At 48.8% G+C, this 14,267-nt stretch overlaps 1 protein-coding gene across 1 annotated transcript in view; it reads left to right on the top strand.

Annotated features, from left to right (window-relative positions):
* myo10l3 (myosin X, like 3) overlaps positions 1–14,267 on the top strand; it is a 69,478-nt gene that overhangs the window by 49,705 nt on the left and 5,506 nt on the right. Inside the window, exons 22-35 of the mRNA XM_080019011.1 lie at positions 2,666–2,772; positions 4,343–4,795; positions 4,886–4,919; positions 5,068–5,925; positions 6,989–7,112; positions 7,828–8,071; positions 8,207–8,302; positions 8,730–8,823; positions 9,293–9,348; positions 9,460–9,602; positions 11,644–11,838; positions 11,987–12,144; positions 13,027–13,150; positions 13,726–14,023. Of these exons, the coding sequence (XP_079875137.1) occupies positions 2,666–2,772; positions 4,343–4,795; positions 4,886–4,919; positions 5,068–5,925; positions 6,989–7,112; positions 7,828–8,071; positions 8,207–8,302; positions 8,730–8,823; positions 9,293–9,348; positions 9,460–9,602; positions 11,644–11,838; positions 11,987–12,144; positions 13,027–13,150; positions 13,726–14,023 (2,984 nt within the window). The remainder of the gene's footprint in view (positions 1–2,665; positions 2,773–4,342; positions 4,796–4,885; positions 4,920–5,067; positions 5,926–6,988; positions 7,113–7,827; positions 8,072–8,206; positions 8,303–8,729; positions 8,824–9,292; positions 9,349–9,459; positions 9,603–11,643; positions 11,839–11,986; positions 12,145–13,026; positions 13,151–13,725; positions 14,024–14,267) is intronic.

Raw genomic sequence — 14,267 nt, 5'->3', positions numbered from 1 at the left:
GTCCATTTCCCACACTGTTTTCATAGATAAGTGTTTCTCTAGAAACTCTTCGCTGCCTCCTTGTAAACGCGCGCCGTGGGCTGGACGCTCCACGCCGTGACTCACGTCCTCAGGATTCCTCCGGTCCGCTTGTGGTCAATCTGGTTTCTTCTGATTACAAGCGCAGTGTTGTGCAGCCGCCGCTAAGAACCCTGAACCCGACAACTGTTACTGTAACCGTAACCCACTGAGGGCGGCTTACGGTAAATCCACAGCCCGGCTTTCGGTGGCTGTGGAAGGGTGTGAAGGCAGCCACCAAGCGAAGCTGCGGCTCCCACCTCTCCCCCCAGACTCCCCTGTCCCCCGCCCGGAGCTGTTTCTCTTCCTCGTTTTCATTGAACGATTAACTTTTAACGACTTTCTTTCGCCGGATCCCGCGGTGGCTGTGGACGGTTCGCCTTCCGTGGCGCTCAGGGAAAGCGGAGAGAGGGGCTGCGGGGGGAAAGCGGGGCGTGCACCCTCCCCGCGATTTATAGGGTCCCGAGGAGTTCTGCGGCGTCCACATTTTTCCGGTTATTATTTCTGTCCCCTTGTTGTGGTCTCTTTGTGTCCTCTAACCACGGAGGAATTCTCTAATGGATCGGTACTATTTGGCCGGCTTTGTAACTCTACCCGTTCGGCCACAATTGGAAATATAGGTCAAGATGAATCCGACCCCCTTCCACAGAAACACACTGTGTAAGCATGGACGTGTAGCAAAGACATGGGTACAAGCCTCCACGCATGCTCGTGGACATTTTGAAACACGCACGCACAAACACGCACGCACACACTCGCATTGTGTAAACCTATGGAGTAATCGTGCCTGACCGTCTGTAGAAAGGCTCCATTGTCCCGCGGTGTAGGTCCGAGTTGGAAAGCGGCCACTTTTTTCCTCAGCCCTTCCTGTTGTGCGTCCAGGGTCACCGCAATGCCCAGGATTCACCAGCACTGCCCAACCCTCCAGAGAGAAAAGAGAGAGAGAGTGAGAGAGAGAGAGAGAGAGAGAAAGAGAGAGAGAGAGAGAGAGAATAGACAGATGGGATAGAGTGGATGAATGGATGGATGGAATGTAGGTACGTGGGTGGATGGACTGACTGATGTGATGCAATTTGATATGATGCGAATGTGTTACTTACACACACTTGAGGTTTATAGGAGTGCAGAGGGAGCACAGATGCATTGTGGGGGTTTTTGGGGAGCGCGGTTGTGAGACGTAAAGGGTTAAATGTGCTTCATAGAAACAATCTGCATGTAATTATAGCCGCACTGATTGTTTGGAGGAAGTGCGTTCCCAGATTTAGGGGCTTTTGTGATGTTGGACAGGGTGTGTGTGTGTGTGTGTGTGTGTGTGTGTGTGTGTGTGTGTGTGTGTGTGTGTGTGTGTGTGTGTGTGTGTGTGTGTGTGTGTGTGTGTGTGTGTGTGTTTATTTTTGTACATGTGTGTTCAGGTGTGTTTCTTTGCTGTGTATGTGTTCGTATACATCAAGTGTGTGTGTGTGCGTGTGTGTGTGTGTGTGTGTGTGTGTGTGTGAGAGTGTGTGTGTCAGCTGTTTGTTTTGGAGACGGGGGAAGGATGTGGACTCGGAGGCAGCTTCCTGTCAGAAACATGGAGGCAGGCAGGCCGCGCTGCAGCTGTAGGGGCCTTTTGATTAGTGGAACATCTGGGAGCTGCGAGCATCTTACACACACACACTCACACGCACGCACACGCACACACACACACACACACACACACACACACACACACACACACACACACACACACACACACACGCCGTTTGGGGCCCTTATTTCTTGTATAATTGAAGCAGCTGGGTGAGAGGACTGGCATGACACACATTTTAACCTCATTCATTCATTCAAATACACAACCAGAACAATTGCACACACTTGCACACACAACAGCTGTGTGTGTGTCCCAAAAACTGGCATAATGGAACAAATCAAAACCGCATGTGAACACACATCTCCATCTTTCTACGTCCAGGAAGAGTCATAGTGTGACATTTCTCATTCTCTTTTGAAGAGATGAAACACAATATAATATATATATATATATATATATATATATATATATATATATATATATATATATATATATATATATATATACTTTTTTTTTTTTCACTGAGCAAAAATAAAACAACGTTCGCAAACCTGTGGCGGGAGCCTGGCAAGGGTTAACAAAAAAAACTCCTTCTCTCGCCTCCTTCCTGCTCGAGAGCAAGGAGGGGTGTGGCCTGCAATCTGGACACCAGCCACCATCCCTCCCCCTCATCCCTCCATCCCTGCCTCCCTCCCTCCCTCCCTGTGTCGCTCTGCCTGTGCACGTCAGTGGGGTTAAGAAGCAGCAGCAGCGGCGCTAGCAGCAGCGCTACGGGGAACAGACGCTGGAGAAACAATGAATCTCTGCAGCGTTGGCGCAGGATCTCCTCTGTCCGGCCCCGCTGCCCGGCAGAGCCGCTAGCCGGGAGGCCCCCCCCACCCGTTGCATTCCACTGCAGGGAGACCCGCACACAGGGGCCGGACAAGCCGCAGCGGGGCCCTCTCATGGACCGTCACTAAGGAGAAGAAGAGGAAGAGGAATCAATCCATCCTGTTTCCGTTCTCTCACCCTCCAACCTCCTCCCGTCCCCCTCCGCAGGTGTTCTTGAAGGAGGCCCTGGAGCAAAGGCTGGAGAAGGAGAGGGAAGAGGTTCGGCGCAGGGCTGGCATGGTGATCCGCGCCCACATCCTCAGCTATGTGGCAAGGTGAGTGGCGGCGGTGCAGGGTGGGGTGTTGGGGTGAGGAGAGGAGAGGAGGGGAGGGGGGCCGATTGACAGGGACACATGTCAGTCGTCGTTTGGTGGTAGCGGTAACAGCTTTTCTTTTCAGTCCTCTGTGCATATTCTTGTATGTCGTATGGTGCGCGTGTCTGCGTGTGTTCGAATGGAATGGGTTGAAAAGCAACTTTTTTTTCTGGCTTCCAGTGCGACACAGAGAGATAGCGATCGCAGTAAATCAGGGCTGCCTCCCTCAACTCCTCCCCTGAGGTCTATATTGGATAGTCGTATGTGAGATTTGACATGAAAATCTTTTTAAAATGTAGCGGTGGTGTCCCTTGGTTGCACTTCTCCTGCACAGACAATCCTCTGTTAGATCATTATCGTCGCCTGCTATGTGGTTGAATCAACAGTACAGTTAAACAGCACGTTATCTGTTTTTTCTACACTGAATCAACATCATCCGGCCTCAGCAGTTAGACTTTTATTTTCTTTTGCCTCGGGCGACGGGACATCAATCACTATGGTGGCTGAGGAATCTGCATAGGCAGATACTCCCGAGCATGAAAACTAGGTGTGCTTCACCAGCGAGCGGCCATATACAAGGTCAAACACAGTCCTCTGTTGGTATAATGACACTGCTGAAATGCCGTGGTTATGGGGTTTGGTTTCCTTTGGGGCCGGGCACACGAAAGACCAACCAAGTCAGAGCAAATGGAAATCTTTCATATTATTATGTTATCTCCGGTCCAGGTCTGAGCCTCGGGCTGGTCTGAGAGCGAGCCCCCGGCATTGTTTCTGAGACCAGAACAGGCCGAGGGTCAGAGCATTGTGTGTGGTCCTGAGCAACGTGTGTGTGTGTACAGTGTGTGTGTACAGTGTGTGTATACAGTGTGTGTGTGTGTGTGTGTGTGTGTGTCTGTGTGTGTGTGTCTGTGTGTGTGTGTGTGTGTGTGTGTGTGTGTGTGTGTGTGTGTGTGTGTGGGGGTGTGGGTGTGGGTGTGTGTGTCAGTTTATGTGTGTGTTGGTGTGTGGGTGACAGGGCTCTTAGTCACTGGGCTAAACCAAGCAGCCCACACAGCCGCACTGGCACAGCACCAGCTCATCAAACTGTAAACATTAAGTTCACATGGTATGGTGCTCCTTTACCACCATGTTTGTTTTTACCAGAGAAAGCTTGCGATGTTAAGCAGCAAGCCCACACACACACACCACACGGTGTATTGTCCTCTGTGTTTTGCGACGGCACGAGCGATATATAAAAATACAATATGGGAATGAGCTTCCATTAAAACATGGTCAATGTTCCTGACTGATTGGGAATTTATAAAGGCAAAAGCAGTATGTACAAACTCCACCTATTTAATAATTATTGAGGAAGGTACTACTAAACAAGGCTTGGCTAGTCATTTTTTATTAGGAGTGGTAACTACTGTGTATAACATTTCCTGCTGCAAAAATTCCAATTTCCCTATTGGGGCAATAAAGTTACATCTAATCTAATCTGATGTTATCTAATCAAGCCTAATTTGTCTGTGCATTTGATTCCCCGTCCCAGGAAGCAGTACAAGAGGGTCCTTTCTAGCGTCGTCACCATCCAGAAGAACTACCGCGCTCACTTTTGGAGACGCGTCTTCCTGCGCCTGCGCTCGGCCACCATCGTCCTGCAGAAGCACCGGCGCGGCCAGCTCGCCCGATCCCTCCACCGGCAGCTCCAGGAGGAGAAGAAGCAGGAGGCGGAGCGGGAGAGGCGGAGGAGAGTGGAGGAGGAGGAGGAGCGGGAGAGGAGGCGCCTAGAGGAGGAGAGGAGGAGACGGCTGGAGGAGGAGAGGAGACGGCTGGAGGAGGAGGAGAGGAAGCGGCAGGAGGAGGAACGGCAGCTGAGGCAGCTGGAGGAGGAGCTGAGGCGGAGGAGGGAGGAAGAGGAGGAGCTCAAGAGAGAGGCAGAGCTGAGGATCCGGAGGGAGAGAGAGGAAGGGCAGAAGGCAGCCGCTAAAGGAGAGGACGGCAGGTCGGTCCAGCCATGACCCTGCAACTCCGATATATTTTCGGCGCGCACCTGGAATCATGGCATTAACAATACTTTTTATTTAAACTGCAGGAACTCCCTGGGAGTGAGCAGCGTTTGTCTGGAGGTAAGCTTTGCACATTTAAATCCCATGGAATTTAATACACATCACAGTATGTACTAAGATGCAAATGATCATCAACCCCTTTTTGAGGTTACCCTGTTTCGGTTTGGTCTTCCCATTCCACCGTCTAACTGCCGTCCCTTCCCCCCAGACGGAGTTGTCCCAGTCCCTGTCCTCCAGCCCGGGCTTGGGCACCAACTCGGAGGAAGAGAGCCGCCAGATGGAGGAGATCCTGCGTCTGGAGCGGGAGATCGAGCGCCTGCAGAGGCAGCAGGAGGACAGCGTGTCCCTGCTGGGCGACGGCGCTCGCGAGGAGCTCCGGCAGAGGAGGGACGCCGAGATCTACAGGCTGGAGAAGGAGGCCTCGCGCGTGGCCACCGAGTTCCTGGAGCTGCTGGACTTCGGCGGCCTGGAGCCGTCGCTCTCCAGCGAGGAGAACCTGCACGACCCCGGCGAGTCCACCGCGCCCCTGGCCGAGGAAGAGGTGGACGAGGGTTTCCACGCCGACGACGAGTGCATACCGCTGCCGGACTTCCCGGCCCCGGCCCCGCTCCCCCTGGACCAGGAAGTCTTCCGAAGCGTCCCCCCTCCGCCGCCCGCCTTCTCGGAGGGTCTGGTGGTTCCTCTTTCCCCCGCCTCCTCCCCGGTGCCCGCCAAGCTCCCCCCCGTCGCCCCCAATGGACTGAGGCCTGGCCCCGTCCCCGCCCTTAAGCACGCCAACGCTCCCATGGCCTCCGCCGCCGCCGGCTCCGACTCGGCCCTCACCAACGGGGACAGGAAACCGTACCTGAGGGCCAGCCGGGGCTCAGATGTCGACCCCGCGGCGCAGGAGCCGCCCCACGCCGTCGTGCCGGACGCCGAGTCGGACTATGACCAGGACGAGTACGAGGAGGCTCACGGCAGCTCGGGCGCCAGCACCAACGACGGCCACGCCACCGACGAGGAGGTTCTGCGGAAATCCTCCTGCACCCAGAACAGCCTGGACTCCTTCAGAGGCAGCTCCGACTCGGTAAGAACGGGGTCGTGTCTGCCATACGCAGCGGAATCCAATTGTTGACGTTCTCATTAAAAGTGGGTTGTTCCATCGGAGGTCCAGCCGAGTCAAATCCCGGTGATTGGGTCCGAACGAGAAATCGTAATATTTGTTGTTATTCACCTCCGTTGTAGAGTGTAGGTGAACTGGAATTGCCTCAACAACGTCTTGTCTTCCTATGTTGTTGCCTCCCTCCCTTTGCACCATGTCACTATACTTCCTAATTTCCATATCCCCCTAATCCCCTTCCTGACAGTTTGGTCACGGTTTGGACCCATCGCCGTGACGCACACCTCGATTTCCTCTGGATACGTTGAGCTTCCCCTCCGCGTTCATTACACAAACACCTCCGGGGCATCTTAACACCGACGTCGCGGGCGCCAAAGACCGAGTCTCCCCTCGACTTGTCAAAACACTCGGCTCATGCTAGAATCACAGTGGAACACTGTAGCAATGATTTTGTTGGCTCTGCCGCTGCGCATGTGAATCCGTTCCCAGATTCTGCCAGTCAAGTGTGGAGCTTGGACCAAACACTGTCAGTTCAGCAAAATGACAGAGGGGAGGGGAGGGGAGGGGAGGGGAGGGGAGGGGAGGGGAGGGTAGGGTGTGTGTGTGTGTGTGTGTGTGTGTGCGTGCAATTGAGGGTTAGTTTGGCTCTGATTCAAAGGCATTTAAAGAGTGATGACTTGGGAGAAGTTATCAAGTGTAGAGATAGTGGGAAAGGGGGGAGTGGGGGGGGTAGACAGTTCCGGGACACTTATTTGAATGCGGAGCTTACAAGAAATAAGTGTTATTTAATCACATGGATAGAGCATACATCATCCCTTTAGTTTCTTTTCATCTTTACTTTGAATGAAACCCTTTTTTTTTTTTTTTTTTTTTGTGACCCTGAGTGCATTTTGTTAAATCTAGTTGAATGCCGGGTGTCGGCTATTTTTGAGAGTCGTAAAACACTTAAATTGGCGTTTTTAAAATAGAGACGAACCTTCCCCCCTTGTCCCCGAAGCGGCTTCTCACTCCGCCGTTTCCCTGGTTTCAGTTCATCGACAGCGACGAGGACAACGACGGCTACGTGGACACGGACGAGGAGGTGTCCAACGGCAGGGTGAACGCGCTGAACGGCAGCGGCCCGCCGTACTTCCACAGCTACCTCTACATGAAGAGTGAGTGCCGCCGCCCAAGCGCGGGCCCGCGGGCACGCGGGGAGGTCGTTCACCTCTCGCGTGTGTCACGCTCCCCTGCGTGTTGGAGACGCTTCGCTGAGCCTGCGGCTCCAGGGCTGCTCGTGCTTAACACTTTCTACCGATACATGACATACATACTCAGACTACCCTTCAATATAATGTGTTAATGTGAAGCACTATCAGCATGTTGTGTATGAAAGGTGCTATAAATGTTATTATTATTATTATTATTATTATTATTATTACTATTATTATGCAATACACAGTCAAAATCTAACTTTGATGGTATTTTGAAAGAGTTTTTTGATTGACAATGTCAATTTTCTGCTGCTGTTAAAATAGAATTTGCCCCTGGGGATCAATTAAGTGTGTCTATCTGTGGCTACTGTGTGTCTTTCTTTCTGTCTGTCTGTCTGTCTGTCTGTCTCTGTCTTTCTTTTGGAGAGTTTTTAAGTGTTATGTTCCACACAAGAGGAAGGGTTATTATTTGTTTATCGATTGCTTTGATTCATTTGTTTATTGATTATAATAATAATAATAATAATAATAATAATAATAATAATAATGGAATGATGGATTTAAAAAGCTTTGAAAAGCATTTTTTTGTCAAACAAAACAAAACACCCCCCTCCCTCCCTCTCTCTCTTCCTCCCCTCTCCCTCCCCCCCCCCCCCCCCCCCCCCCCCCCCCGCAGGTGGACTGATGATTCCGTGTCGTCGCCGCTGGTGCGTGCTGAAAGATGAGACCTTCATGTGGTTCCGGGCCAAGCAGGACTCTCTCAAGTCGGGCTGGCTGTACAAGAAGGGCGGCGGCATGTCCACCTTGTCGCGCCGCAACTGGAAGATGCGCTGGTTCGTCCTGCGCGAGAACAAGCTCATGTACTTCGAGAACGACAGCGAGGAGAAGCTGAAGGGAACCATCGACATCCGCTCGGCCAAGTAAGAACACGCCTTTTTTTTTTTTTTTTTTTTTTTTTTTACCCCATCTCCTCTTGGATTTTTGTGTGCTTTGATCATGAGGGATATTTACCAAACTAATTCCCTAAATTGTGTTTTGTCTTCTTCACTTCGCAGGGATATAGTGGACAACCACGAAAAGGAAAATGCACTCAATATTGTGACTGAGGAGAGGACTTTCCATATCTATGCAGAATCCCCCGAGGACGCCAGGTACGTTGTGTTAATGTCGTGTTCATTTTAAATTTGTCTGTTTGGAACTTATTGTTCATTGTGTTGAGCTTTTTTTTCTGCATTTGATTATAGCCTTTTTGCAGTATCTTATATGCTGTTTTAATGCCCGCTATGTTTCTTTTCATTTTCTTCAATTGTTTTTGTCTTTACGCCACCCGACTGCTTGTAATGCACATTTTTAATATCGTAATAATAAAGTTTAATAAAGTGCTTTGTCAATAAAGATTTACTTCCTTTATAAATCCCGGTTTACACGTCAACGTTCCTCCAGCGACTTCCCACGCAGACAATGTGTAGGGAGCAGCTCCCCCTAGTGGCCACGCGTGGAACTCGCTGGCTCTATCTCTGGGCTTCTCCATTCGATTCCTCATGTTGTTTTCGCTGAACTTTCTCTGACCCTGTCCAGCGGTTGGTTCAGTGTGCTGAGCCGGGTCCACAGCGCCAGCCCCGAGCAGCTCACGGAGATGCACCACGAGCAGGCCAACCCCAAGAATGCCGTGGTTAGTGCTGTTTCACTTCCCCCCTAATTGGGAGAGGGCCTTGCAACTTATTTGTTTCCAGCTGTGTTTGCTGAAGCGCGCTACGGAATCAGATGTAACATCATCTTCAGGACTGGTTTAAATCGTCCTTGGCATTGCTCGAGTCCCAGACGGTGGGATGTACTTTATCACTCAGGCCTTTTAATTTCTCAACGTTGAACATCTGTGACAGGAAATACTTTGACTTTCAAAAACCTTCCGGTGTCAAAAACGTCTTGCCTTAAATATGGTTAACCGCAAGCATCTGGAACCTTGTCGGGCTCAGGAAAACTACTATTTTACAAATATGTTACACATTTTCAAGCATACTTTTTCATTTCTTTATTGATATTTTTGCGCTGTTCTGTCAACATCCACTGCTGTAGTACTTCGCCCCTCAGGGATTAACAAAGTCTTAAAATCACCTTATCTGTTTTTAACTTATTTCTAGGGCACGTTGGATGTGGGCTTGATTGATTCTGTTTGTGCGTCGAATAATCCGGACAGGTGAGACTCGCCGCACGGAATTCCTTGATTTCAAGGTTCAGTCGACTCTTCGTAACCCTCATCACCGGATTACGTAATATATTTGCGCTTCGCTCCGGGTCCGTTTCCCAGGCCAAACTCCTTTGTGATCATCACGGCAAACCGCGTGATCCACTGCAACACGGACCTGCCCGAGGAGATGCACCACTGGATCGGTCTGCTGCAGAAGCCCAAAGGAGACTCCAGGATCGACGGGCAGGAGTTCCTGGTCAGAGGTCGGTTCAGAAACACACCCATCTGTGCATCTATTTGTAAAACCCTTCGATTCCTGTGTCTCCATCCAAATTTCATTTTTGGATATTCAATATTTCAATTTTAAAATTTCATTGCCAATAAATGGCCCTCCCATTGAAAGTTGTATTTAATGCTGCTATTATGGTGGCATGAAATGTCCAAAAGAAAGTTGATTGGAGTTATTTGTATGACAATCGTCAACTACAATTCATGTGACATCTCTATTGCCAGCCGAGCTTTGTACGATTATGAAATTTGAAACGATTTGCAGACTTGTCAGAATTAATTCATTAATGTTCATAGTAAATAAAAGGAGGTATGGCTTTGTTAAAAAATAGTCCAGCACTGTAAGAATGAGGGAACTATATGCACTGTATATGGCTTTTCAAGACAATGGCTTCAGAAAGTATTCAGACCCCTTCACGTTTTACACACCTTATTATGGTGTAGATGTAATTTTAAATGGATAAAATTGCCCCTTTTTGCACATCAATCTACACCCAATAACCCATGATGACAAAGTGAAAACACGTTCTTAGAAATTTTAGCAAATTTATTAAAAATCCAAAACTGAAATCTCATCTACATGAGTATTCAGACCCTTAGTTCGGTACTTTGTAGAAACCCCTTTGGCAGCGATTACAGCCTCCGGGTCTTCTTGGGTCAGTCTCTACGAGCTTTGCACACCTGGATTTGGGAAGTTTATCCCGCTCGTCCTGGAAAATCCTCTCAAGCTCCGTCAGATTGGATGGCAAGCGTCTGTGAACTCCAATCTTCAGGTCTCTCGGCAGACGTCCTATGGGGCTTTAAGTCTGGTTCTTTTGCTGGGCCAGCGTGATCTCGGCGGTGTGCTCGGGGTCATTGTCGCGCCGAAAGGTGAACCGTCGTCCCCGCCCGTGGTGGCGTGCGCTCCGGAGCAGGTTTTCTTTGAGGATCTCTCTGTTTTTGGCCGCATTCATCTTTCCCTCAATTCTGACCAGTCGCCCTGTCCCTGCCGCTGAGAAGCACCGCCCATAGCATGTTGCCACCGCCATGCCTCACCCTAGGGATGGTATTAGCCAGGTTGTGAGTAGTGCCTGGTGTTTGACAGACATAGCGCTTGGAGTCCCGCCCAAAGAGTTCAATTTTTGTTTCATCAGACCAGAGAACCTTTTTTCCTCGTGCTATCAGGGCCCTTTAAATGCCGTGTGTTGAACTCCAAGCGGGCTGTCATATGCCTTTCACCCAAGAGCGGCATCCGTGGGAGCGCTGCTGAGGTGGTCGTCCGTACTGCAGGTCGTCCCATCTCTGCGGAGGGCTTCCGAAGCTCTCTTAGAGCGAACGTCTCGTTCTCGGTCGCCTCGCTGACCGAGATCCTTCTTGCCCAGTTACTCGGTTTGGCCGGACGGTCCACTCTTGGAAGGTTGGTGGTTCCGAACCGCTTCCATTTTACAATTACGGAGGCCTCTGTGCTCCCGGGAACACTCTGTGCTTTAGAAATGGTTTCGTACCCTTGCCCACAATTTTCTCGCAGAGGCTTACAGAGTGTTCCTTTGACTCCATGGCTTGGATTTTGTCCTGACATGCAGTGTGAATTATGGGATATATACACACTGTATACATACACACGTGTGCCTTTGTAAACTATGACCAGGTGAACTCCAATTAAGTTCTAGACACATCTCAAGGATAGTTAAAGCACACAGGATGCACCTGACCACAATTTGGAGTGTCACGGCAAAGGTTCTGAGTACTTATGTAGATGAGAGATTTTGGTTTTTGATTTTTAATACATTTGCAAATATTTCTAAAAACAAGTTTTCACTTTGTCATTATGGGTTATTGTGTGTGAATTGATGGGAAAAGGTGCCAATTTTATCCATCGGAAAATACACCTACAACACAAAGTGTGCAAAAAGTAAAGAGCTCTGAATACTTTCTGAAGCCAGTGTATAGGGAATCCAGTGGATAGACAGTGAACAATATATGATACGAGATAGAGAGCCCTCTATCTGAGAGTCATTTTTCAAAACCCCTCTCTAGGATGGCTTCACAAGGAGATGAAGTCTGGAGGAAAGAGCACCTCGCTGAAGCTCAAGAAGCGCTGGTTCGTCCTCACCACCAACTCTCTGGATTACTACAAGACGTCGGAGCGCAGCACTTCCAAACTGGGAACGCTGGTCCTCAACAGCCTCTGCTCCGTGGTGCAGCCCGACGACAAGGTCTTCAAGGACACCGGTCAGTGCGGCCCGCTTTACCTCCCTTGAGTCCAAAAGAGCCTGGGATCTTGATGCAAAATGGAACTAACCGGGGATGCCGAAGGGTAGATCGGAGCGCTCCTGAGCCGTTTCTGAGACTCTTTGTTCTGATTCCCCGCTGAATCCAGGTTACTGGAACATAATAGTCCACGGGCGCAAGCACTCGTACCGTCTCTACACCAAAATGCTGAACGAAGCTATGAGGTGGGCGTCGGCCATCCAGGGCGCCATAGACAGCAAGGTTCCCATCGAGACACCCACGCAGCAGCTCATCAGGGACATCAAGGTACAAACGGAGGCCCCTCATGGTCTTAATGTTCATTCATGCTTTACATTAATACTTTTTCTTTATCCATATCCATATATCCATGTTTTGGGGGATTTGCTGTATCGAGGGCAGTGCTTCTAAACTGGTCGAGGCCTCGGGATCCAGATTTTTTTCCATAGTAAATAACTCACAATCCAATCCTAATTTAAGATTTGAGCCATTCAAATTTATTTCACAAAATGAAGGTTGCAGTAATCCAAAATGACTTTGTGCATATTAAAAAAATGTTTTTACAAAAAGTTAAATATGGGCAAAATTCTAATTAAATACAATCCCATTAAAACAATAGCAAGCCATTTCCTGACTTTCCAAAACACCATTGTATCAATGATAAAATGCAAAGAGGCCTAATGATAATCATGACCTGCGACCTGGTTTTGGATGGAGTCTCGCCAGTTGAGAAACGCTCGTCCATGTTGTACTCCGTTAATAACTTTGACTAACAATGCTTGTTGAACTTCACACTCAGAACTCAGAACTATCATCTGCATTAACACTTACATGTGTAACCCAAATCCATTTCAGCCTCGCAAGCCTTTGCCAGGGACTCACCCTGTAGTAAAGTGAGGTATTTACAGCTAACATGGCTTTGTGTGTGGAGTGACACTGCTTGAGTCTCCCTCATTTCCTCAGCTTTTTTTCCTCATTATTTAGCTGACACTGCTTTGGTTACTCCAGTGGTTCAATAATATTGCTTTACTTTAATATTACATTATTTTTTTTTAATTTATGTTACACACCATTTGGATGTTTTTGTTTTTTTTTTCCACTATCTGTATATTATACAACCTCGTTTGAGAAACTATAGGTCCGCTGATCCCGCTCCTTGCTCTCTGTTAGGAGAACAGTCTGAACGTGGAGGCCGTGGAGCAGACGTACTGGAGGAACCCCATCCTGAGATACACCCAGCATCCCCTGCACTCCCCCCTCCTGCCTCTGCCCTATGGGGACGTCAGTGTCCACTGTGAGTATGGAACTCACAGTAACTACTATCTAACTATTGAGCCACGACTGTTAGGCTGTTTTGTTGCTTTTGATTTAAAAACCAGTTGCGTGTTGTATATTTCCCATAAACCAACATGATATTCCCCACAGAGTTTTATAGTGCAATTTACAGCAAACAGGGCAGGAAAAGCCACTAGAAGAAAGCGCTAGAATTAGAATCAGAATAAGAATCTGTTGAGTTGGCCAAGTACATTTTCATACACTAGTAATTTCTCTTGGTAAGGGTTGGTGCTATATAGTGCAGAAAAAAAAGCTGTTTGGAAAAAACGTTGTTTGGTGATTTGGAAACAGATTTTCTAATTTGTTTAAAACATGTTGGAAACAATAACTAAACAGCAGTTTTTTCCAAACCGCTTTTTCTTTTTCTGAACCACCGGCACATCAATCATTTTTCTTTTCAAAGCAAATGCACAAAACACAAAAAAAGGCAGAGCGGCTATTTGCATTTAGAGGCAATGGACCTCTTCTGTCGCTTTCCAAAACCACACGCTCAAGGATTTTAAACTGCTCTCTCCTCTCCTCGCCCGTTCCCAGTGCAAAAGGAGAAGGGCTACGCCAGCCTGCAGGACGAGGCGGTGAAGATCTTCAACTCGCTGCAGGAGATGGAGGCGGTGTCGGACCCCGTGCCCATCATCCAGGGCATCCTGCAGACGTGCCAGGACCTGCGGCCGCTCAGGGACGAGGTGTACTGTCAGCTGATCAAGCAGACCAACCACGTCCCGCAGCCCAACACCCCCGCCAACCGCGCCCACTGGCACCTGCTCACCTGCATGAGCTGCACCTTCCTGCCCAGCCGCGGCATCCTGCGCTACCTCAAGTTCCACCTCAAGAGGTACCCCATAAAATGTCCTCTGGGCTTAAGAGGACCCCAGAATATGAAAATATGAAAAACGACTTTATTGGACCAATATTGTAAAAGTTGCGATGGCCATATACAGTATATTATGGATATATTATATAATATTATTTATTATATTTTTTTCATATATTATTTTTTTTTCTTTGTTCATTGTTTATAAATAAAGGAGTGCATATATACAGAATATGTCACCCTGGGAAAAATGGCATATTCAAGT

This window comes from Zeus faber (assembly GCF_960531495.2).
Source record: "Zeus faber genome assembly, chromosome: 18".
Classification (NCBI taxonomy): domain Eukaryota; kingdom Metazoa; phylum Chordata; class Actinopteri; order Zeiformes; family Zeidae; genus Zeus; species Zeus faber.
Note: the sequence above shows the minus strand (reverse complement) of the source record. Positions and strands in the feature narration are given on the sequence as shown.